The sequence below is a fragment of the Corvus cornix genome, chromosome 9 (assembly GCF_000738735.6).
Source record: "Corvus cornix cornix isolate S_Up_H32 chromosome 9, ASM73873v5, whole genome shotgun sequence".
In the NCBI taxonomy this organism is placed as follows: Eukaryota; Metazoa; Chordata; class Aves; order Passeriformes; family Corvidae; genus Corvus; species Corvus cornix.
In genome coordinates, this window is record NC_046339.1 from 6,763,673 (window position 1) to 6,789,652 (window position 25,980).

At 44.6% G+C, this 25,980-nt stretch overlaps 1 protein-coding gene across 9 annotated transcripts in view; it reads left to right on the forward strand.

Moving 5' to 3' along the window:
* The window catches only part of LOC104688023 (calcium-activated potassium channel subunit beta-2), a 142,665-nt gene extending 118,392 nt beyond the window's left edge, over positions 1-24,273 (forward strand). For 3 of the 9 annotated variants that reach the window (XM_010397355.4, XM_010397349.4, XM_010397356.4), the window contains exons 2-5: positions 7,536-7,646; positions 13,641-13,811; positions 16,266-16,461; positions 22,109-24,273. In XM_010397355.4, the coding sequence (XP_010395657.1) occupies positions 7,591-7,646; positions 13,641-13,811; positions 16,266-16,461; positions 22,109-22,393 (708 nt within the window). In that variant the 5' untranslated portion in view covers positions 7,536-7,590 and the 3' untranslated portion in view covers positions 22,394-24,273. The remainder of the gene's footprint in view (positions 1-7,535; positions 7,647-13,640; positions 13,812-16,265; positions 16,462-22,108) is intronic. The other 6 variants (XM_010397354.4, XM_010397351.4, XM_019284697.3 and 3 more) reach the window with 4 other exon arrangements.
* Positions 24,274-25,980: the final 1,707 nt, after the last annotated feature.

The following is a 25,980-nucleotide window of genomic DNA, read 5'->3' on the forward strand; positions in this document are numbered from 1 at the left end:
CGCTCAAGGAATTAGGTGACAGAAAAGCCACTCCTGACGTATCTGCCCTGCCTGTTTGTGCTTTTCCTCTGGGTGTTACTTTGCATCTGTTTATCTTTCTCTGCCCTCACCTCTCTCCCCAGCCACATCACTCATGCAGTATGCTTCTCCTTCATGGTTTCCCTAAAAGCTGCTGGTGTCCTCTGTGTCCCCAGAAGCACATCACTCTTCCTCTCCCTGTGCTCCTACCTCAAACACACTGCCAGTATTTTAGTGTGAAGCAAAACCCTCTTCGGGGACATTTAAAAGCCATGTCCTTCTCAGATCAACTTCCCTGGAGGGGTGTAAAGCTGAGGCACAATTGCACAAAGCTGGACAGGGCTTCCCCATGGATGGGACTTGGCTCAACCACATAGCAAGGCTCTGCCTTTGCTCTCTGACATAGGAGTCTGTACACGTCTGGCTCTCCTCCCTCCTCCTCACTGGGTGGAAGGTGGCTGTCCACCATTTTCAGGCTGTTTTTTCAACTACAACCACCACAGACTTCCTGAGAGCCTTTGGCCAAGTCTCAGCAGCCTCTGTGCTTCTGTTCATCACCTCTAAAACAGCACTGCCAACACCCTGTTTCTTCATACTTGGGGTGTAAATCCGAGGTTCCTGAGCTGACAGTGGTGAGTGGACATAGGAGTCAAGTCTGAAGCCACCTCACTTCAGTGTAGTCAGAGGCATTCAGCTCCCACTGTGCAACAAATTACTCTTAGAAATAGATTTATTAGTATCCAGAAGACCGTTCTTTAAGGTCTGGTCCAGTAGGTACTCACAAAATCTCAGCTGGGGAGGAGGTCACTCCCTCTTGATGACCATCAAAGAGACTGACCTCAGCATGGACCAGTGTGCCTCCATCTCCTTTCTCTCACCCCATCTCCATCTCCCACTGGGTTTATCAGGGCATAACCATGAGCAACAGAACCTCCTCACTGCCACCCACATGCTCTTCCCCAGCCAGCCTGGCCCAGGGCTGTACAGCCCTTCTGGTGCAGAGCAGCACCCAAGGTGATATATCCCTCTGCCATTGCAGAGGACTGTGTTAAGATTTAAAGGAGAGCATCAAGTGAGGTAGTGCAGCACTTTCACTGCCTTCCTCCTTACCCCCAGAATCCTTCTCCATCAGACTACCTGGTCTTTGGCAGAGTAGATCTCCCTATAAAACTCTCTTGGCTCAGCTGGGTAGAAGCAGATTGTAGGGAGGCGACCCTGCCCTTGCACTGCCACACCCCCTCCCAGAACCAACCCCATTTTAGAGGCAGATTGTGCCCCTCTCTGAAGCCAGGGAGCAGCTGAGATGATGAATATAGTGCTTGTCCAATGTGTCACTTGCTACGTAAATTCAAATTCAGCACAGAAAGCTAAAAATGTTTGCAGAATCCTGACAGGCAAAGTGGACAATTATGTTCAGCTGTTCCTCACAAATGTTGATCCTCATGACTGCAATGTGCCAAGAGAGGCATTGCCTCGTGCTTGGATTGCAAACTCACCAGCACCAAAGCATGAGGATGGTAGCAAGGGCTGGCTCTTCACTACGTGCTCTGGCCCCTGGAGATGGCCTGAAAGCGTCCTCTGCCAGGTACCCTGGTGGCACCAGCACCTCTCTTGTACAGACAAGGAAGCTGAGGCCATAGTGCCAGACTCCAAGGCAACCAAAAGGTCACCAAAGAAGAGAAGTTGTGAGTCTCTTGCTTGCAATGACAGGCAGTAGCTCCCTCCTTTGTAGCTGAACTGGGCACCCAGGAATTTCTTCAAAAGTTGCAGTTTCAATCAACTACATCAGAGTAATTGAGACTAATGCAGTGTGGCCAAGGTGAGTGAAAGTTATCACTGGGATAGTAATGTATAGGAAGAGACACTTGGGAAAAAAATAAGAAAATTGGGGAAGGAAGTTAAAGGTAAAAAGATCAAGAAGAATAAAGGCTATAAAGTCTACAGCCATGCTGGATGGGCTGCTTGTACTAGGAAGGTAGTTCTTGGGAAAGGGGAAGCCTAGGGATGAAGGGCATCAGTAAATAGAAAGGCTTGAAACTTTTTCAAAACACAGAAAGTCCGCACCGGAGAGAAAACCATCATGAGATGGAAACACAGAAGATTCAAAGGTTACGTTGGAATATTTAATTTTGAAGTGTGAACATACTGTTATGTAGCAGGGAGATACAGATACCTCAGCCTTTCTGAATACCTCTCTTTCTCCTGTATATACTGGAAAGAGGGAATCAACAATTGCCAAGAATGACTTCAATTTTAAAGAATTATTGCCTTAGAAAACATACTTAAATTTCACTATGTTCCACACACTGTGTTTTGCACCTCCATGCGATGGCTTCTGTTGTCACCAGCAGCCCCATTCTCCTCCTTTGGAATGTCCTAGACGTGTCTGTGACATGGGAGCCCAGAAAGACCACTCTATGTCCAGGATGTCTCCCTCATTCAACTTAAAATCTAGAGGGAGAGCTCAGCTCTTAGCTCTGTGGGGATTTTGGAGCAGGGTCAGAAATAGAGGTGAATCATTAATGAAGCATCATTAACCATCAGTCTTCTTATACTTATGTCAGTATATTAGCACCAGCTGCCCATTGTCCATTTTCCCCTTGCCATAAGGAGGAACCCCAGATTCAAGGTCATCTGCTGGTTGAAGTAGTCTGTCAGTACAGCTGGAGCTCCTGAGATGCTGCAACAAGAGCAGCAATTAGTGTCACTCTGTCCTGCCCCACACCCATCAGCTGCAGAGCACCAAAGTTCCGTCACGAGGCACAAATTCATCCTTTGATGTTGCTTTTGCTGCTTCTCAATTCAGAGCTGCTGCTGCCAGAGCATTAAATGTTCCCTAAGTGGTGACTGTCTTCTGCTAATGCAGATGTATTTCTTTTGTGAGTTAGCTTAATTCTGTCCTTGGTGTGTGTTTTCTCTCTTGTTTTGGATGCAGACAAGGGTTCTAGGTACAGCTCTTTCATTCTTTCAATACCGGGACTGGAAAACTGCCCTGGATCATTTCCTGAATCAGACAGGAGCATCTTAATACAATAGTTACTTCCATCACTCTGCCTGGGAAACTCTTCCATGCTCTTCCAAGGCACCTGAAAGCCAGGCTACCCTCCAGTCAGGCTACACTTTACATCAAAAATTCAACAGGCTATTTTATTTATTCTCCCATCCTTCATCACACACCACTTTTCCCTCTTTTCTGGCTCATCAAAGCTACAAGAGAACATTCTATCACCAGACAGAGGCACGGGTAAGACCTATTGGGACACAAAGTCTAATTGTCCATATTCGGTAAATTCACCTCAAAGTGAACAACTGCAGGTTGTTCCTTGCAGGTTGTCTTTGATGTCTGGTTTCAGTCTCTTCCTTTTCTCATGGGTGATGGTGGGTGGGACCACACCAAAAAAGGGTCTATTCAGGCATGAGAGACCAAATATTTCCCATCACTCAACAGCAACTGACCCATCTGTCCAAGAACTGGCACTGGCAGCTGTGTGGTGGCACAGGGAGAGGTTAACATGTGGACTAGCAGGAAAACTTTGGGGTTTCCAGAGAACTGCATTGGGGTTCAAATGAATCCTCTGGCCAGGAAATAATGGGATAAAGCATCCAGGATTTGTCAGCATGGACAGGGTGGATGTGGGTATATTCAGACAGAGTTGAGGTGGTCAGTGATTGTATCTTTAGGTGAACATTTAGCTTTTGTTGCCTTTTGATTACTCAGGGTGTCTTTTATGAGGAAAAATTAATGCAAGTGCTTCTCTTTTTACAGTGGCCACATTGCCCAGGAAATGAAATGTCATAAGGGGGAAAAAAGCTCATTAGATGGTATCATAAATGGCTCTCCAGGGTCTCAGAAAACCTATAATTAACATAAACGTAGACAGAGGCAATGACAAGCAAACACACATATAAAAGCCAGCTTTCCATCCAAAAACATGGTCTGCAACATGTCTCTTTGGCTGTTCACAGCTCTGGGGACCTGGAGGTAAGGGACTTTTATACCAGTCATGACACAAACTGAAGACAGAGGGAGGAGAGCAGCCAACCCAGGGTGAAAGTGAGGACAACAGAGCATATAATATAGTCCCCAAGGTACCAGCTAAGGGATTTTGTGATTCACCCTTGGAACTACATCCTTTTCTGGAGCAATTTGAAGCAAATGCTATCCTGGTGTGTTTTCTTCACACTGAAATCCTCAGTCAGGTGGTTGCTGTTAGGTGGACATGTTGATACTCCTTAGGACAGGGCAGAATAGTTCTAATCTTGTAAGAGCTATCTCAAGTCTTCATCTCGCAATAGCTGAAAAAGTAGAAATCTTGTCAGATTTTCTAGTGAGTTCCATGAAATCCACCAGAAGGTAATGTTCAAGAGGAGGATGAGAACAGGAGAAGATGGGAGGAGTGGGACAGCATCACAGACTCATGTATTTGTACCAGACTGTGCACTCTTTACTCTGCATTTCTGCCTTTAACCTTGAGCATTTACTCAGAATAGACTCAGATATGAAGAATGAGGTGTGTTTTGTAAAAACCAAAGCTTGGCCTCCTTGCCTGTCTCTGTAGCAACTGTGTCAAGAGACAACTGCATTGATGCCACACTGTGTAAAGAGTGAAGGAGACAGAGAAGTTCAGGCAAGGTCAGGCAGAAAGCCCAGAGTCCCACCCAGCATCCTGACTAACAAAAGTCACATCAAGTACAGCAGTATGTGGACAACCTGCCTTACAGGAATATCCCCCACAGAATCCAAACAGTCAAAAAGCAGCTTGAAGCATCTCTTCTCCACTGTTTTTAACAGGTATTGTCGTGACTTTAGGTTCTCCGTCTGTTCAAGCAATTACACAATCCACTCCGAATGCGAGGCTCACATCCTGCAGTAATGAGTTTCACAGGCTGATTACTTGTTGCATGATAAAAATAAGTTGCCAGCAGCTGACTCTAAAAAACAATGGGGAAAAAAAAGCCAAGAAAAAGTAGTGATACTTGTTTTCTCAGAAAAGAGAGAGGGGGCAGGGAAGGAACAAAGTTCTCAATCCTGCCCAGGGACTTACCCAGGATGGGAGAAAGGCATGGAAGTTTCCTAACTGACCTGATGGGGCAGGGCATGCTCATGTAGGTTGCAACTTCGGAGGTTATGAATCCTCCAAAGGCCTTCAAAGATGGGTCTTGGGGAGGTTGTATTGTTGCTGGTGCACAAAAGATTTTCATCTGACATCTAACCCCTGTCTGAAGGAACCATGGACGACAGTCACTTATGTCCACGTCTGGAGCAGCATTATGATGTCATCAGTGTTACAATTTTACACAAAATTAGGTGCGCAATTGTGTGTTAAATAGTGGTAGTTAGCTTGGATTTCTCAACTAATGAAGCAGGCAGCATTAAAGCTGTCACATATGGACTGCTCCAGGGCACTGGCACTATAAGGGAGTCTGAAATCACTCCCACTTCACTGGGAAGAGAAGCATTCCTTTTCCTTCTCTGGCATCCCCTCAGTGGGACAGATGCCCTGACCCAGCTCACAGCCCAGCAGTGCTCCTGCACTTTGCTCTGGAGCTTATAAATCTGCCTTGCTACCCAGGGAGTCCTGCCTGAGTGTCCCTGTAGGCTCAGACAGGTGGCAGAAGCTGCTGATCACCTCTAATGTGTGCCTAAGTTTTGCTTAATTAAGAACAGCCTCTCTAATAGCATCCATCACCGTCTCCTGATGGCTCTGGGACCACTCAGGCTGTGGCAGCACAACCAGCCAGACTTTCCTGTCATGTGTGACATCCTAAAGGGTGCAATGGCAAATATATAATTTTATTTTCCAGCATTAAGGGACTCAGCCTGGGACAGGCTCAGTCCAGAATCTGATGTGGCCCTTGGGTAGTTTGTCTGACCCCTCCTGTACGGCTTGGAGCAGAAGCACCAGCTGGGTGGTCACTGTGGTGTTGTCTGAGGTAATGTGGATGAAATCTTACCCAGCAGTGTGAGGATTTGGCTCAAGGTCTTACAAGTGAAATTTCTGACCAATATCACTATAAAAACACTTCGTTTTGGCTGTATTGATTAGATCCCAGCAGATGCTACTTTACTATAGTTATTTCAGAGAAGAAGTGCCTCATCTTGTAGTTTATTCCCCAGTAATTGACTACAGTGGTTGTAAGGAAAGAACAGAGTTGTTCTTGGCCTTCAGACTGCAGTGATGACCACAGAATCAGGGAAAGGACTGGTCCTTGTCTGCAGGTCCCAGTCCCAAGCCAGCATCTCTGAGCATGGAAGCAGGATCCCAGCAGGGAGGAGGTGGCAGGAACACCAGTTTGGCCAGTTTGCCCATCCAGCTGCCCAGCCAGGGTGTGAATTTGGCCTGGGGCTGTGTCATGGACCCTGTGGTGGGGGCTCTGGGCTGACTCCAGGTGGAGTGCCCAGTCCATCAGCACCCATCAGCCTGTCTGTACAAGGATGGATTTTGGCTCTTGTCCATGTCAGTCTTCCCCTGCAGCCACCTCTATAGTATTTAAGTATTCTCCTGGTTCACCACTATGCAAATATTGAAATTAGCCCTTTGCATGATTATGGAGACAGTGACATTACAGACTTTCTCAGATCATGTGCCTTCTCTGCTGACAGCATCAGCCATCAGGTTTATTCTTCAGTGAGCTAAAGAATGGCCTCCAGTGTATGAAAAACTTCACAATGAAGTATTTGGTATCTGGAATATTTCTTTTTATTTTTTTTCCTTAAGCTTTTATCTGAATGCATTAAAAACACAAAGTATTGTGCTGTGAAATAATGCAAAATACGGCCCTCATAAGAATGGCCCAATTCTCAGAGATGGAGATTTTTAACTGGGCCTCACTAAAATCAGAAGAAATTAAAAGAGGCTACGAGGGGAGCCATAGCCCCACTAGCAGGTCCAATATAGCCTGAGCCCCTGAGAGAAGGCAGCAGGTCTCATACCCTGCAGTGAAACAAAGAATTCTTGGGCAGGGATCTAACTGGTCTGGCCAAATGGCCTCAGGATAGGAATTTCTCCATGGGAAAAGATATCTTTGTCATATGGGTTACACTTCCACAAAATGTCGCATTTACATCTCATACCTGTGCCTCATTCTGACACCTTCCCTGAGAGCCTCACCTTAAGGAGAGCTGCAGAACAACAAAATATCTGTAATGAGTGTGCATGTGCTGAAACAATAGCCATTTTGTCCCCAAAAAATACTGCCATAAGAACATTGGACACAGATATTACCTTTTCTTAAACTACTGATGATTTCTTGCCCGTGGTGCGAATCCTTTGCAGTGTGGAGCACAGCCAAGCCTGATTAGCCAGCCTCGCCTTTTGCCAGTGGGACTAAAGGGATTTATTCTCCATTCTCACACACGGATCTCTCATCCCCATTATTTTACATCTCACCTCGAGTTAACACATGGTCCATCTTCAGAGCACGCTGGGCATGGCCACAGGGGATCTGGCATGCTGGATATTGTGTGCTCTGCCATGTTGGATGGGCTGTGACAAACATTATCCCTCTTCCCCCAGGTCCTTCCATCGTCCCACTGCAGCGAGCAGAGCCAACACTGGGCAACCCTCTAAAATGTTTATTTGGACCAGTGGCCGGGGATCTACATCTTACAGACATGATGAGAAAAGGTAAACGGCACCTGTGCTGACTGTCTCTTATGGGTTTGAATATTTATGGGTGTGGCCCGTAGCTTCTCCCCAGTGGTGGCACTGGAGAAGTAGGAGGGATGCAAAGGCTGTCCTTCCTGTGCTTCACAACCCCGGCTGCTGCTCCACCAGGCACAGGAGTGCCAGGGTTACTGTGCCAAGCCAAAACAGAGCAGAGGGGCAATCCCAGAGCCACGGCCAAAGTCTTCCATGTTCTCAGGACATGAGCAACAGACCGTGACCATCTCTGAGGTCAGCACAGGTTTAAAAGCACACTAATGCCCAGCCACAGGTGTGCAGCCCCAGCTCCAAGCCCTGTGAAGCCTTTATACTTTTTGCAGGTGTCCTGCTTCCAGCCATCACCCACACTGGCCCTGCACCCCCTCCGGACAGCACACAAACACAGTGCTTCCTGTCCCCCAGCCAGATCACTGCCCCACACAGCTGTTACACATCTGGAGGATGCTTCCAGCTGCCAGAAATGTTTTCTGGTTACACACGTGCACACGTGAGGATGAGGGTGTGTGCAACACATTGCGCAGTAGCTGGGGGTTGTTAAGCTGCTTGAAAGTGAGCTGGTGTCTCACCAGCCCACTTGAGTGGTGTTGCTGGAGGGAACAGGCTGAAGCAGACAGAGGAATAAATGAGTTACCGGATCTCCCAGGGGAGCAGGGAAATATGCCAAAGAGAAGGGAAGGGAAGGAGAGGTTTGAAGTCCACAGACAAAGGCAGTGCTCAGCTGGGAACGAAAGAAGTTAAATATCAATGATGAAAGACCAGTTGTCGGTAATGCTCAGACTCATCATTCCAAAATCCCTCTCCTTTGTAGTAAGATTTGCTGGACAGCTTGTCTTGTCACAACAAGGACACATTTGCCGTTCTTTTCTTTCCTTTGCCCCTTCCCACCTCTTCTTCAGTTCCTCTTGCAGTCATTATTAAGTGTAATCACAAAAAGTCAGACTCCAGTGAAACAAAAATGGATATCAATGTATCTACAGTGACAATTAGTGAAACACACCCTTCAGTAATTCTAATGAGACATTACTTCTGGCATCTGCTTGGGAAAATGCACTCCTGAATTCAGGAGCAGAGCTACCCTCAGGACCCTGAGATTCTTTGGAAAATTGGCCGATTCACTAAATGTTTCTGCAAAGATTGCATAGGTGTTCAGCTCTTTGGATTATCTGATCCCAAACAGATATTTTGAAGACAAAAAGGCCAGCTTGGCAGCATGAACTTTCATTGAGGCTGGTTGTCTAAATGCCTCCTGTACTTCTGCAAGTCTCTTCTTTAATCAAATTTTCCCCAGGCTAATATTCTTCTACGTTAGGACACAGTCATGGTCCAAGGTTAGACACTTGGAGGAGATATCTACCCACACTTTGGGCTGGCTGGAAGCCATGTACTCCTGATTTGCACAGCCTTTGACTCTCACCATGCCTTGAAGTTGGGCTGAGGGCTCACCAGAGTCTGGTCAGTATAAACCCAGGCAGAGCTCATCCCTGCCTGCCTGCAGAAACAGGGAAAAAGGGAGCAGTATCTCTGTGCCTACACACCAGCCATGGTAAATTCAGATATCTTGACAAGCCATTGGGTGGGTTTGTTTCCTAAGAGAGTCTGTAGAGCTCTACAGAAGGACTTCTTTGTATCTTGTGAGTGATTAATAAAATGCAGGAGAGAAAGGGAGGAAAAGAAGATGGAAGTAAGAGAGTGTTGATGGCAGCCTGAGGACTGATGGCAGCAGAGGAGAGGTGTGAACACAGAGCAAGTGCTGTTAGTGGGAGAAACTCATCCTCCAGTGTCTGGCAGTGATTTTAACACATGTAAGGTCACCAGTGCCATCATTATATCCAACAGGTGGTGCCTTTTAGAGAAATGACTCACCTTAAATGACCCTTTCTTAGGGATTTTTTTCTTTAACCTTCAGACAGGAAGATTGTCATATGGATCAGCAAACTTGTCACCCAACATATGCTACGACCACAGAATTTTCAGGGATTGCACCATAATATTAACTGTGCTGCAATGAGTCACTTGCTCTAGAGGAATCACCTCTGCCTGGGTGGAAGGTATCTCTCAGGCGTCTCTTTTTGCAGGATCAGCACCAAAATATCTGTATTTCATTGCCATTTTAGCCATCAACAATTCCCCAGCTGCCACATTTTATGCTTTGAAAAACTAGTCAAGCCCTCATTCTTTCTCAGCTGTCAAAGAGGCTCTGCACAACATTGCAACCATTGGAAACACAAGGCACTGGTTTGGTTTGGTTCAGTTTTGTCCAGCCTGGTCAGGAAGAGGGAAGGAACTGAGTGAGCAAATATGTTAATATCTATAGGAATCCTTCTACAACTATCACTGAGTCTATTCTGAGAGCTCCAGAGATATTTCCTGTTGCCATAGGTCTACTAGCAAAAACCGATGCAGCCAAACATACCTGTAAAGAAAAATGTAAAGAAGTTGGCTTCTGAGCAGAAAAATCCCTGAGCACAGGGAATTCTGCAGGTAAGATGCAGGAGTAGTATCTGACCATTGCATTCAAGGATTTCTGATATCAGTAAACACCTCACCGTGAGGTAATCTGAGTGACATCTGCATAACCACTGTGATAGTAGAGAAGTGAATGGGAATTCAAAGTCATTCTGAATTATTCAGGCAGGCAGGCAACTCCTGTCTGACAAGCCCCACAACTGCATGGTGCCAGAGGAGGCAAGGTCTCCCTCTGTGTCACACCATGGTCTCTTTGCCAGGGGAGGGCTTTGAAGGTAGGTAATTTGTGTTTATTTGAAATAAATAACGTAATTGCAGGTGCCTGGTTATCCTAGCTTTCCCGTGAGGACACTTAACACTCTTTACAGAGCTCCTAGTACTGCTCATTTTGGAGCAGGAGATACAGAAGGATCTGCTGACCACATTGCAGAGGGATCCCAGCACTGCTGCTGTGCAGGAACGTGGAGAGGGAAATCTCTGCTCTGTCCCCAGCAGGCACAGTCACGGCTGAGATTTCCTCTCTGGCATCTGAGCCCAGGGAGAGCAGCCAACCCTTATTCTCTGAGCAACTTGGCAAAAAGGACGTGGAAATTTAGCAGGGGAGAACTTCAGTTTGGAAACAACCAAGTGCAAAAAGACCTTTTCTCCTTGGAGGATTGCTTCCTATTAAATGTCTTTGCACACGGTGGGGAGACCCCATGTTCTGACAGCTGGGACTTCTTTAAAAACAACCAGCCCCCCTTGAGGTCGTATGAGGAGCTATCCCAAGTAACCACAAGTATTAGACGGAGTCACCCGGACGAGAGAGTCTGGGATGCAGCGATCTGTACTTAAACACAGCACAGAGGCAGCTGACTGTGGCTGTGCAGCTCTGGGATCCAAAATCAGCCAGCTAAGCACGGCATTCTTCCAGCTGACCGAGCAGAGAGAGGCCCCTGAGCTGTGCCAAGAGTTCACAGGTGCCCAAGCCCACCCCGACACGGCTGCACACCCTTGTGCAGGGTACTGCTGCTGCCCCAGCGAGGGAGCTGCTGGGGCTGCCCTGCCACTGGCCAAATACTGGGCACAACATATTTTGTTCCCGAAACCAGGGCTCTAAGGGGCAAAAGTGTGAAGTTTTGTGACAGCAGATGTTCCCAGTATCACACGGAGAGGATTTACACCTCCCCAGTGCAGGCACAAGTGTGAGGAGGAGGAGGAGGGAGGGCTGCTCAGTGCTGTCTCCTGTGCTGTGGCAGGACTGCTGTCATGGGCTGGCATGTGCCACACCACCACCTGCCCGGGCAGGGTCACCAGGCTGGCTGACTCCTGGCAGGGATTCAGGGGAAAAAGCCCTCAGTGAGGTGTACCAGGCATCACTTTGCTGTTGCTCAGGGCTTTGAATAACAAATATTTACAGAAGAGCAATGGAAGCAGTGCTCCAAGCCTGACCTCTGAGGCAGAGCCTTCTTTAGTTTTATTTCCTATGGTAGGTGAGCTTGGAAGATGCACCTGGCAGGTGGTCACCAGTCACCCTTGCCAGGTAACTCATTTCCACCACACACCCTTCAGTCCACCCTTTTTTTTCCCTCTTATGGCATGTTCCTTGGCTCAAGGCCACATGGGAAGCACTTGTAACCAATCTCAATTAGCTATTTGTTTTTAAATTGTCCATTTGTATCCCTTTTATATCCTATGACATTAGTGAGTGATTGCACTGGGCCTGTTTTATGCCTCCACGTTGACATAAGTTATGCTGTGTGATCATTTAATGTGCTGGAACTACATGACAATCTCTGCCTTCCTGTCTGCTTCCATTTGGGAGCAATGCAAATCCTAACAGCAGCAGTTAAATACAGTTTGATAAATAATAATAGAAAAGTAACATTAGGTTATTACTCTACATTACTTCTTTGAAGGCAATTGCATCTGCCAGCTTACAATATATTTTTTCTCCTGAACAGCAGAGAAAATCTTGACAGGCTGAATTACCATTTCATTTCCAACTAGGAAAACACTGACAAGTTTTAAAGGATGGTTTTGAAGAGAAACCATGGACATCTAAAGATTTAAATTACATAAAAAAACCTCAAGGGTTCTTAGGCACAGGAGACTATTGACTGCAGTACCATCTAAGCAAGATTTTGCTATAAAACCCCACACCATATGTGCTTTTCCTGACTGTGACTCATCATCTAAATAGAAATTCAGTTCCAGTCTCATGGAGTCTATGATTAAACATATTTTTTGCTGTTGCTTCTACTGTGTTTATGTATGATTTTACATCTGTCTTCTCTCTATTTCTTTGTCCTTAATAGTCAATGTAAGTTCTCTGGTTGGTCTGACTCAGTGAATTTTTTTTCCACGGGTGAGTGAAACTTGGTGGCTTCAGCTTAAACGAGTGGTGGGTTTGCTCGAGCCCAAAGTGACGTTGATGTTGCTCACCTGCCATTTTGCAGACAGTGGAAGAGGAACTTCTCCCACGTGTACTACTGTGTCCATGTTATGGTGGTGCCAGGGCTCAGAGGTGTGCGGTTCACATGCTTCGGGTGCTGCCTGGATGATTCAAAAGAACCATAACAGAAAACACAGGAGATTTTGACCAGCCTCAGGTCTGTAAGTACATTTTAAACCCACAAAGTTTGAGTGTGTTTGAAATGTACTCAAATATTTCCTTCTCCACCATTGTGTCCTCATGACCCATTGAATCATCAAAGGCTCGGAGATGAAAGAAGGACTTATGGTTAGAAAATGCAAAGGACTCTCTGCTGAAGGGGGAATGGTTTGTTGTATCTTCCTTTTCTTTTTTTTTTTTTTCTTTTTTTTTTAATCCCAGAACAAATAGCTCTGGTGGATAATTCTGAGAGGGTTTTCACTGTAATGAGTAACTGGGCTTCCAAAAAGCTGTTTTATGAATAAAGTAAATAAGATTTCAATAAAAAAAAAACCACAGAAATCAACTGCAAAATCCCCACAGTGTTTCATGAGCTTTGAGTCACGCTCAGGGCAGAAAATTGCCCAAAACAATAGCCCAAAACAATAGTAGTGAATCAAAAGAGAGCATGGTCCTTTCAGATAATATTAATGATGACTTTCTTCAGGCTATATCCTACATGTGGTAACATAAGACCTGTTACCCTATCCAGCTGCAGAAAAGACTGAACATCTTCTGGTGGCCTAAGATGGCACTGGCAGGTCAAAGGCACCTCTGGAATAGTTCTACTGAGCCAAAGAGGCTGTTCCAAAGAACGATTTACTGAGCTGGCACAAGTGTCTAACTTTTTTATTTGCTGTAAGGGGTTTTTACCTTTTCAGAAATGGCTGTTATTTATTTTAGAGATGAATAAGTTTCCACCAGGTCAGAGTGAATCCATTGAAAAAGGACACCTGAGGACCTTTAAGCCTTTCTCTCCATGAGATGGGTATGGAGGTGGAACTGCCCACCCTGTAGAGGTTGCATTGATGATTAAATATGAACTTCACATAAGAATGTATTATTTTCAACCTCAGAAATATTTACCAAAAAATCAGGGATCACGACCTACTGGACAAAAGGAAAACAGTCACAGCCCTAAAAGCTGGAGAAGACCGGGCCATACTCCTCGGGCTGGCCATGATGGTGTGCTCTATCATGATGTACTTCCTGCTGGGAATCACGCTGCTACGGTCCTACATGCAAAGGTAATTTCATGGTCGTCCCTGGTCTCACACCCCTGCTCCAGCTGACTTCATGTGCCTTATTCTTTTGACTCTTTTTATTAAAGTTTTATAATTTTTCCTTTGGTCAACATAAGCTTGACCCTGCACTTCCTTGCCCCAATATAAATCAGGCACAGCCACAGTGAAAAGCAATTTGAGTAATACTGGCATAAAGTGAGGGAAGAATTAGATTCCTGTTTGACAAAATCTTGATCCACAGGCTTTAGACTTGGCACAGTTTAACACCAGTATAATATCCATATCAGCTGGCCTGCAGTCTGCTGAACCTTATAAGCTTCTCAGGAGCTGTTGCTGCAAAGCCCAGACTCAGGACAAAAGAGCAAAAAATAATATTCAGCCTTGAAAAACAGCACACTTCCAAATGAAGGATGGAGAATTAATTTGGGAAAGAAATCAAGCTCTTTATAACATGTAGCTTTCCATGTTGGTTATTAATTTAATTTTAAGAAGTGAAATCCTCATGATAGTAATCTGCTGAAAGTGGAAGACCATCTTTCATCATTCCTGCACTGCACTTAATTTTTCTGAGGCTGTCTCTGTCTTCCTCCTCTGCCACCGAGCACAGAGTTTGTCCTGTGATTCATTAACAACATTTGTAATCAGTTTTCAAGCATCAGCTGTATTTAAAATCCAGCACAGACTGCAATAAAGCTGTCAGGGGTGTTTTTTTTCTGCCCTGATTTGTGGAGCTAGGAGAATGAAAAATGTGTAACGAGGCATCAAAATATTAGTCTGCCGTGCCCCAAACCACACTAAGGCAGGGGTACATACCTGGCACACTTTGGGTTAAACTCCACAGGCTTCTTCTTTAGGCACATGCAATAAGTGCCTACAGTTAACAGGTATGAGCATCCTCAAATATACTGGTGCACATGCATGAGAATATTGCCTCTTGACCCTGCAGTGACAAGGAATACAGATGAGGATGAGCTGTACTGATTGGCAGCATCTTATTTGTGTGATAAAGTTATTTGTCCTGTTTTAAATCAAGGCAAAATTTAGATTTTGAAAACTGAGATGAAGGCCTGTTAAGTTTCCAAGAGCATTTGCTCTTCCAAATTGCTCTCCCAGCCCTTTCAGCAATATCAGGGTCAATTGCAGAGGCTGCTAAGGTCAAAATTGCTCACGCGGAAAGAGTTGATTTATACTGTAAGATACGTGGAAAAAGAATTGCCAGAAGATATCAAAGCACCTGCAAAGTATCAACTATTCCATCTTCACAAGTCTGTGGTGGGTAGGTGTTACCTTATTACCCCCCTGCATGAATAAAACAGCAGCCAGAAAGGTGAAAGTGAGGAGAAGACAACCCAGGAGTCCTTGCTGTCACTTTTTTTCACACAGCCAGATCTCCTCAGGGGTTCTTCTCTTTCACAGCAATACCCCTTCAACAAACACTGCCTGTGAGGGGAAAAAGATCCTTTCATTCCATTTCCCCCCAGAAAACATAGCATAATTTAATATAAATGTGAAACGGAATATACAAGCAGAATTACTGCTAAAGCAAAACAGCAATAGAATTAGTCAGAAATCTTTGATATCACTTACTATGTAAAGCCTCTCATCGGTTTTGTGAAGGGCAAGCAGACCCTCATCCCCTTCATCGTAGGGTAGGACAGCCACACTGGGAGCGAGTTGAGGGGCTGAACACGATTAAAAGGGAACCCTGGGTGAAACCTTCCCCCAGCCCACAAGGGCTTTTTGCCCTTTCCCCAAGGAAAACACAGCTGTAGATTTTTAAATACATGCTCGTGAACATTGCTAGTGCACAGCCAGGCTCCATCATTCCAGTTTTAGCCTCTGGTGAATTGGAGATAAGACGAAATCCTCCAGAAAAGTTACAACCACTGACTTAACTTACAGAAAACTGAGCGAGCTGCCACTAGGAAAAGCTTTCCCATAGGTACGGCTGCATGAGGTACCACTCGTGAGATCCTGTGTCTTCGTGCATGTGAGAATATATACCCTGCTAATTCAAAACTGTGCTCTCAACCTTCTCTTTAAATTGACCTGGACTTTTAGTTAACCATCAAGTCTTGGCTCAGGGTGTCTTGTCATGCACGACTGTGTGGGTCATGCTCTCCCCAGCGCAAGCAGCTCAGTTTTCTTCTCTCTCTGCTTGACATCCTTTCAAATATACCTTCTTCAGGGTCAAAGTTCCAGTTCACTTTTCATTTATACACAGGCATAGGTGAATAGGGTAGTTTTGTGCCCAAAGGCTAAACTTTGGGTACTACAGAATAAAACACTCTCTGTGATGTGTGACATGAGACAGCCCAGGCTTTGCTCAATGCCCTGCAACACGTAGCCTCTCCTTTAAGACGCCCCCAGTATATCTCTGATGGGAATCCTGAGATGGCTTTAGTGCTTATTTGCCTATTCTTGCCATGCTCTAATTTCTCTTTTTTTCCTGTTTAGTGTCTGGACAGAAGAGACTCAGTGCTCGCTTCTCAATGCATCCATCACAGAAACCTTCAACTGCTCATTTAACTGCGGTCCAGAGTGCTGGAAAATCTCTCAGTACCCCTGCCTGCAGGTGTATGTTAATCTCACCTCTTCTGGCCAGAAGCTTCTACTCTACCACACTGAAGAAACAATGAAAATTAATTCTGAGGTAGGAGCACAAAATAAAATTTGTTCCTAAATGGGTTTCTGGAGGGCTTCTCATCTCATTATACCCATTCCTCACTTTAAATCAATATAAGGCTTCCAGCTCCTGCTTCACTGGTAAATACAGAGCAGAGAAAGCAGAAATCAGTGCACAAACTGAGCTCATGTGTCTGGAGAGGGGCAGCTTTCTGCCTCCATCCATTCCACAGAGGGTGCTGTGCCCCAAGGGCGGGAGCCTCCCTTGTCCTTTGCAAGTGCTTTACAAGAGCAGGGGAGCACAGAGCACTTGTCACACTGATATTCTCATGGAGCTGTGGACAAGTCACTTCCCACCCAGGCATGGCTCCCCATGACGGTGAACACCCCTAGAAATGTGCAGGGAGCATCCATGTGGCAGTGAGAATGGATACTCCTTTCTGCGAGGCCAGGCAAGGTGGCAGGGAGAGACAAGAGTCCATCTCCATCTCTGGTGACAAGCTCTGCACCTGAGCAGCTCCACTGAGGTCAGCTGAGCTGCTGGGGTCCAGGCACAGCACTTACCCTGCAAAGTTCCTGAAAGTTTGCTGAGTGACGACTGCCAAGATAAAAGCAGCAGCACAAAAACAAAAGGCCTGGCTTTGGGGAGTGAATAAGCCAAGGAGTCACCCCATCTTTACAGCACAACTTCCCTGATTCCAGACATTGATCTTAAAGAATTATCTTAAGCAAGTCTGAAGAATTCCCCTCTCTGCCTCTGCACGTACACGCTCCAGCGTAACGCCATCCAGGTGGGATGGAGACAGCTCCTGTCTGGAGGCTGTAGCGAGGCAGCCGATGCAGAGAAGGCGCGTCCTCTCCGGGGCAGTCACAGCTGTGTGGCTGGCGCGGGGCTGTGCATCACTCCCGGCCAGTGCCCGCCCTCGCAGGTGGCTCCACGCTCCTTCCACAAAGAACCGCAGGATGGGACAGGGAATTGTCCCTCTCCCCACCTTCCTTTTCTCGTGTTGACAGCACCGGTATCTGTGAGAATACAAGCTGGAGTGAGCAGGCGCGCAGTGGAATCATTAGACTTACAGGTGCCAGATCTGCATTAACTGCTTGATTATCCAAGGTCACTGAACCCCAAACTGTGGGCGCTTGGCAAAGCACACCCCGGAACAGCACAGCCCCGTTTCAGGCTGCTGACAACGTAACCTATTGTGTTTCTATTTATGGCAGCCGTTCAGTAGACCAAATTACTTCTGCATATTAAGATGAAGTGATATTAAATTTAGTCAAAGCACGGCATGGTTGCACTAGGCTGCTTATTCTGCTGGATAATTAACTCCCATGACTGAGAGATGGAGTCCTCTGGATGTGAAGTATGAAATGGAGAAGAGTCCCCTCTTTTTCCCCTCTGCTCTGGCATTAGTGCAGGAAGAGGCACTCATTGCGTGTGAAGCCTGAGGCAGGACAGACCCCACTTCCTGCTGGGGCACAAGCAAAATCATGATGTGCACGCCTCAATTTGATTAAAAGAGATCAGATAAATCTCTATGCTCCACTGATTCAAATAAATCAAGAGATTCAGCATAAATCTCCACATTGTTATTGATAATTTTTGCTTGCTGAAATGGACTTTGAAATTCCCCCAGATGCCACCTCCTCTTAATTTAGTGTAGGCACAATTAATACTTCTCCAGCCCAAGGTTGTTTTACAGGTTAAGCTCTGCTCTCAGGAGGATTCCTAAGTTTTCCTGACATGCTGCTGGCTATGTGACCTGAATTCAAAAGCAGTTTTGAGTGGAAGTTTGCAACGTCTATAAAATACCTGGCTTCTTGCTCATGGCTCAGATCCGCAGAGTTTCCAAGTTCAAATCAGCACAACCTATCTCATCACTCCAGATATGCTTTCCCTCTTCCCTGGCCAGAGAGCATCCCCATGCAGCAGGAACGCAGTCCTGAGCAGCACTGCACGGTGATGCTCCAGTTGGGTGCCAGCTGTCTCTCTCCATCCACCTACTCAGATCTGTGTTCTCTGTCTTTCCCCTTGCCAAATAAACAAAATAAAAAAACCAGTGCCTGGCTCACTGAGCTCTGACATGACTGTGAACAACACAGAGCACTGTCCTGACACTCCAAGGCCAACACCAGTGACCTTGAAAAGGTCAGCACCCCTCCACCAAGCTCTCTGCTTTGCTGAGCACCCACACACACACAAAGCAGCACCTGGAGCCCATCTCTCTCCTCTCCCCAGCCAGCACGGACGGAGCAAAATCCACTTTGATCTTAAATAATGATTTATTCAGGAGAATTGCTGTCTAACCTGGCTGTCAGCTCAGAAGGTGGAGTAAGGAGTAGGTACAATTTATACAGAGATCTACAGCATGCTGCTGCCAGTCTCCGGTGGGAATCAGTGGGAAGTCAGTGGATATCTGTCAAGTTGCTCGAGTCTTTTCAAGAAAAGCACATGAGACTTTTTCTGGCTTTTCATTGCTCTCACTGTTTGTACTTTATCTCTAGCCTTTAGGACAAGCCCAGCCCCTTGTCAATACTACAGACAAAATGGTTTAAATGCTTCCACAGCTGCACTTTTCTTCCTCAGCTGCCAGAGGCTGTAACAGCCTCTGTGAGAGGTAAATTGGCCATGGAGCCAGGCTGTCACCATGAGGAAGGGCTGTGGTAGTTAAAGCAATTAGAGAGGCCCCATTTTGATCTCATGTTATGTAATTTTGATTCTTTTCATGTCATAGGAGCTACTGCTGATTTATATCAGTTCTCCATTAGTGAGATAACAAGAAGGATTTAATCACCAAAATCACCTGTTACTGCCTGAGACTCTGAGATGATGGGGATTCTCAGGGTTTGCCACTGAAGGCTCAGGTATTTATAGGCCAGGAAGGAGTTTGCCTGGTGCAGGGAGGGGAAGCAGAGGTGTTCACCTGTGGATTCCAGTAGACCCATTTCAGGGCTGGAACTGGAGAATTCCATCTGGAGGAATCAATTCAGGACAACTCAGACACAGAACTCCTCCTTCAACCCTTCTCCAAACCTGTTGCCTTTTCCAAAAGAGATGTAAATTGACATCCTGACCACTTTCTCACAAAGATTGCCACAGCATATCCTAAGTTTCCAGGCTCAGCTTGGACAGCAATCCCAGCCACAGACATATGATAAGAGTTGTGTATTTCACTGCCCAGCCTGAACTGGGGGCTTTTGTGGCAACAGCCTTTTCAGTGTAACATCATTGATTTAGAGGAAGCTGCCTCCAGCTCGCCTGGAGAAGTTGTGTGAACTCCATCCTTGGAGATATTCATAACCTGACTGGACAAGTTCCTGAGCGCTGAGCAGAGCACTGGGCTGGATGTGTCCAGAGGTAGTTCAGACAGGACATCTACCCAGTTCTTTATATTAGGAAAGTAGAGATGAAAACGTTAATAACAACTTCTCTTTGTAGGAGTCTGGTAGATCCTTCTTGTGCTCAGATTGCAAGGAGCATAAGAACCACCTTTCTCATGCTATATCACAGAATCTTCACCTGAGGTAGAGCACCAGACATTGTTTACTTGCAGATTTCCAAGTGTTGGACAATGCAGAAGTGCCATAAAGCGGCGCAGATTTGGTTGTCTACGTGCACAGGTACAGCATAACAGTTGTGGATATAAAATTCCTTGCCAGGCATTGGAGAAAACTACTGAAAATTAAAGCTATTGAAAACAAAGAAAACATCAATACATCCCATTATTGAGTCTTCCTACTTGTTTGCCAATCACCTATGAAAAACAGCAGAGCCAGCCCTGTGCTATCCCTGGGATCTCACTGGGGAAGCCAAGATGTTGAAGGAGGCCAGGAGCACTCCACAACCACAATTTAATGTCCTTGTCCTAGGGACCTACTCAAAGCCAAGGCCAAGATGTCTCCAGCATCTCAGGAGAACCAGAGTGAGGCAGATAGCACACAGAGTAAAGGGCACACATGCCTTGGAGAGCACCTGGGAGACCACAGCCTGGAGAGAGAGATGGCTTCAGCACAAGGAGTCTGCATGAGAGGCAAAATAAACTTCCCTAGCACAGCTGCACTTCACAGTTTCATGCTCCCAGACCTTCCATCATGGGCAGCCCAACATGGTTGGTGCTCTGTGCCAGCAGGTGTAGGAGAAATGTCTCCAATTCTCCTTCAGCATCAGGTCCCCTTTGAAAACACTCGGACTTGCTGCACTCCTGGGAACTTCTACAGAATTAGACCCCAGGAATCTTTCCTCATTTGGGCTTCTATGTTTTCCATTTTCTGTCAAGGGGAAATTGTATTTTGGCAAAAGTGGCCAAGTTCTTATTTAATCACCTCGTTCAGGATACTTCACGGCAATTCCAGAAATAAAAATGTATAGCACAAAAATGACAAGAAAAAAACCCCAAACCCCCCAAAAAAACACAACACAAACCCATCTGAACTGGAAATACTGCTGTTATGACAGTGATAACAGATAATTTATTAAGAGAAAATGAGGAATGTTTCACTGAGAAATTTCCCCTGCTTAGTAGATTATGATCTATTAAAGACTCATGGGCACTGGAAAAGGGCTCGTGACTTTGGACATTTAAGACAAATTTGGTCAGGGTACAAGAGAATATCCTATAGGGAGCAGACATGCACCAGCAGGAAGATGGATGAGATATTAATGCTCTGATATTTTTCATCTCTAATTTCCAGAGCTCTATGAAATATTCATAATGGCAGTGTGGCCACGCTCCACCATTAATGCTGCAGTCTGCTAACGCCAGACAATCTCTCTGCCATGCTTCAAATCATATTCTGTGTTAATAACTTGCCAATGAATCAATTATATCCTGTTACGAGGTTAATCCTTCAATCATAATTAGGACTAGAGATTTGTTGCAGTGTGTTACTAAAAAAAGTCACAGCACGTCATGAAAAAGAATGGAGGGACATTTACAAAGTATGTACATTAAAACAATAATAATCAAAACCCATGGGTCACATTATTTTAATCAAAACATCTTTTTTTCCTTTGCAAAACTCCCTTTCTCATTAAATTATCAGAAAGAAGGAGCTGTTGGACTTATGCTGGGGTCAAAAGCAAAAAACAGCACTAAGAGCCACCCCAGCAACCAGGTTGATCTTCAGCTAGAGACTGAATGAAAGTCAGTAGGAAGACCTAGACTACCTCTTTGTCTCTAACTGAGGCATTACCCCCGTGGGAAAATTTGTATAAAGGTCTCCCCTTATCCCTCTCTGCTCTGAGTGAAATCCTGTGCCCCCTGTGATCACTTTGATCCAAGCCAAGTGAGATCTAAACTACCAGATTCGTATTTACAGAAAGTCAATTACCCATCTAACTGTTAGCATATGTGTGCCACTTAAGATGAAGAGGTACTTCATCAGTTCTATTTTTGCATGTGTAAATTAGCAATAATAATATATTCACCTATCTCACAAGGCACCGTGCAGATTAATGCATTAATGTTTGAACAGCACTTGGAGGTTCTCCAACGGGAAATTCTGTAGATGTGGAAAATATTGGGTTTTGCTGTGATATATTTATTATTAGTGTAATAGTATTCCACTCTTGTTATGAAAAGCATAATCACCTCGGGGTTTCCCTGCTTGCCACCTGAAAACAGACATTGCAACAGCTTTGGAGACGTGTTTTTCTCCCTGTGATTCCTTCCCAGTGTTCGTACATCCCCAAGTGCGGGAAGAATTACGAAGAATCCATGTCGCTGGTGAATGTGGTGATGGAAAACTTCAGGAAGTACCAACGCTTCTCCTGCTTCTACGACCCCGAGGGCATTCAGAAGAACGTGATCCTAACCAAACTGTACAGCTCCAACGTGCTGTTCCACTCCCTGTTCTGGCCCACCTGCATGATGATCGGCGGGGTTGCCATCGTCGCCATGGTGAAGCTGACTCAATACCTTTCCCTGCTCTGCGAGAGAATCCAAAGGATCAGCAGATAGGAAAGGAAACTTCTCTGAAATTTAATTACAGCGAAAATACTGTTTTTCTCATTCTTCACCAAAGAACCTTAAGTTTGTAATGTGCAAGTCTGGTATAAGTTCCTTACTGTATTCTTCTAAGTAGAGCAATAATGCAAAAGCTGTTCTATATGCAAACATGATGTTATTATTATGCAGACGACTGAAAAAGTTACTGTTTTGTGTTGACTGTCTCTATGATCTTGTTTTATGCTGGGATTAGTACTTTCTTTTCTACACCCAAGATAGGGCTCAGTGTGACCATTGGCCAAGCTTTAGTCAGTTGATGTTTTCTGTGTAAAGGATTCTGGGGAAAATTCACTGCTGGACAAAGGGCAGCCGACCACTTGTGCATCACTGAAGTCTCACATCTGCCTGAGTCCATTCCTTGGATTTGTGGCTTTGGCTTTTTAAATATTGGCTGCAGAGGGGGGTGAAAAAAGCATTGATATGGGGGTTTTTTTATGGTAAAATGGCACAAAAGGGATGTATTTTGAGGTCAGGATAAGTGTACAGTATTTTCAGCCTCAGTAGGACTTGGTGATGCTTTGTGTTTGCTCCCTCAGTTCAGAAGTCAATTGTACCCTATGGTGTTTAAGGTCTTTTGGAAAACACTTTGGAGTTTTATTTTGTGTAGTGCTATGATTTTCCTCTGTTTTTGTCACTTGCAGAAGCTGTAGCCAAAAAGCAAAAAACACCTTTTTCCATTTTGTATTCTAGTCTGAGCCCTATTGATAGAGGTGGGACCAGAACTCCTTATGTAAAGGTTTATTATTCATTTGTCTTGTATTTGCTACCATATCACTGTAAAGAAAAAAATAACACTATCAGCTATTTTTTCATTTTTTACTTCCAACTATTTTAGATTTTTTTACTTGATATATATACAGATATATATATATAAAGAAAAAGCTATATTATATCTAGTTGTGTATTGAAACTTGTTTATGGGGGTTTTTTTCTTTGTTTTTACCCACTGAAAAATGAACAGTACAACTCATGTATTTGTAACCTTCATCCTTGGATAATATCATAACATGGAGGAGCAGCACTGCAGGATCTTATCCAATATTCATGATGGTGTTTCAGTCAAAGGTCTCTGTTGCTATGACATGGGAAATGACAAAAATCTCATACAATTCTATGTCTCTATTAACTGAATTGTTAGATAATCATCATAACACATTTGGAAATCTCTCCTGACCTTATCTCACTATGCAGTGCTGGCTGATATGAATTATGATTTACAAGACCCAGCTGCAATGATTTATTGGAAGAACTGAGAATCTGGCTAAATTGTTGTCCTATCTGTCAAATATTTACCACAGTATACTTGCCAATTTAATTTCATACACACTGTAGTCACAATGTCTGCATAATTTATTTTTATTCCCCTATAGAAAACATTCCTTCTTATGTTTTAAAGACACCTCTCTCAGTTTCTCATGTTGCACCCAGCCTGAAGGAAAAACACAAGGCACATCCTGGGAGAAATCCTGTGAACCTATTACCCAGTAGCTCAAAGAAAATACATACAGGCCTACTCAAACCAAGAAAATAACATTTTTCCCTTCAAAAAGACTGAAAACCAAGTATTCTGCCTAGTTCATCTATATATGTAAGTACCTTTCCGCATCATAGCATTAAAAATTTCAAGATGTTACAAAACAAGTCATGCAAGTGTAATGTGAGCTGTAAAAAAAAAAAAAAATATGAGTTCTCAGCAGTGAAAATAAACCTGCAATCTTGTAATCAGTAGTATAATTTTCCTTAGGTAATTAAATTCCTGGAGGGTGGGGGGATAATGAAGGTTCCAAAAATATGTAATAAAAATATTAAATTAAATCTTCCAGATTTCAATATCTTCTGCCTTCAGATCTGGCTTGTTTCATCAAACTGTTTTCTGTAGCTTCTATTACCAAGAAAAGAGGAGTGCTGGTGGACCAGGGAATTCATAAATGTTCATTTGCAAAAAAGAGGTTTTGGTCAGTGTGTTGGAATTGCAGAAGCCGGCACTGGGACACCTGAGAACCTCAACATCAGTGGGACTGGACTGTGCTGCCGATCACAATTCCCAAATCAGAAATGCTACATGGCCCTGGCAGCACTGAGCTCTGGTGTGGTGGCTTTTCCATGCCATCACCAATACTTATGCTGGCCATTTGCACCGTGATTTATGTGCCTTGTGACATTTTTGGTGCCTGTATTTGTGTATTTTCGCTCGGTGACAGGGAAGCTGATTGTTCCTGACATTTACACATCAAACGCTGCTTTCAACGTTTCGTGCCATAAAACATTTCACCAGAGCTCCTGTGGGTGAAACATCTTGCTGCTGTCGTAGGCTATAATCATTTTGTTGACATTAAGAGAGAGATCTGAGGGATAGCAAAACAACTTGAGTAATTGGATGGAGTGAGGTAAAACAATAATTTTGAAGGGAATTATCCATCTGATCCTTGGCACTGTTAACCCCCTACTGAAGTGTTAGCACTGCAAATGGGATTTTTGACAACTCCCCAAAGAGAGATGGTGTTTCAGCAGGGATGTTAGTCTGTGCTATTTCTTCCTCTACTCTATTTTAATATCATGTTTTCCCCTGCAAAAGGCATTGATGTTCCTATAGGCAGCTCAAATGAATGAGAAAAATATCTAATGCAATTCAGGAGCCAGGCAAACCTACCCTGTTTCTAACACTGGTTCTGACTCTTCTCAGCACAAACATTTCAACTCTTGATGTCCCAGCTGGGCATTTGGGATAGCAGCAGGGAAAAACCTGTCCTGGAAAACCCTGGAAGGGAAAGGTGCAATATGAAAAAGGTTGTGCAGTATACCCAGGCATCAGAAGCCTATGACAAGCACCCTTGTGTGCTTTAAAGCATTTGTAAGTATTTCAGATACCAAATTCACATGGCCTTTTAGTAGTTGTTATTTTCTTAATTAGATTGTATATGTCAAGCCTTATTTCTATTCTGGAACATCTAAATCTGAAGCTGAAGTGTGAACATCCTTGCTGTAATACTTTGAAATTTGGCACCTTGCAGCAGATTTACTAAATGTCACCAGCTAGGACAACAGAGAGTTTATTTTGATTTAGTTTTCCTCATTGAGGAGACATCAATTTATCTCACAAAATGTACCCAGTGGAAGAATACCTATCTCCAGGGTGAGCTTGGGTGAATGCAGCAAGGAGAGAGGGTTCACAAGAGCCTGCAGATCTCAAGGAGACACAAAGGCAGTGACTTCCCACCTCCAGGAAAATAGGGAATAAAGTCCCACCTTGTAGCCTCCTTTTTTTTTTTCCTTTGTACAGAGGATGGGAGTGAACTTGGGTAATTAATTTTTAAATTCTGCTTGAAAAATAGGGTTGGGGTAAGGGTTGGGGTCAGGGTTAGGGTTAGGTTTTGGGTTAGGGTTACTGTTAGTAAGGGTTAGGGTTAGGGTTAGGTTTTGGGTTGGGGTTACTGTTTGCTCAATGGAAGAAGTAGCTGGGAAGGAACTGGCTGGTGTTTGTCTGTTCTGTGACGATTCCTGCTCTCATTTGACTGTAAAACTTTTGACCTTACAGCAGT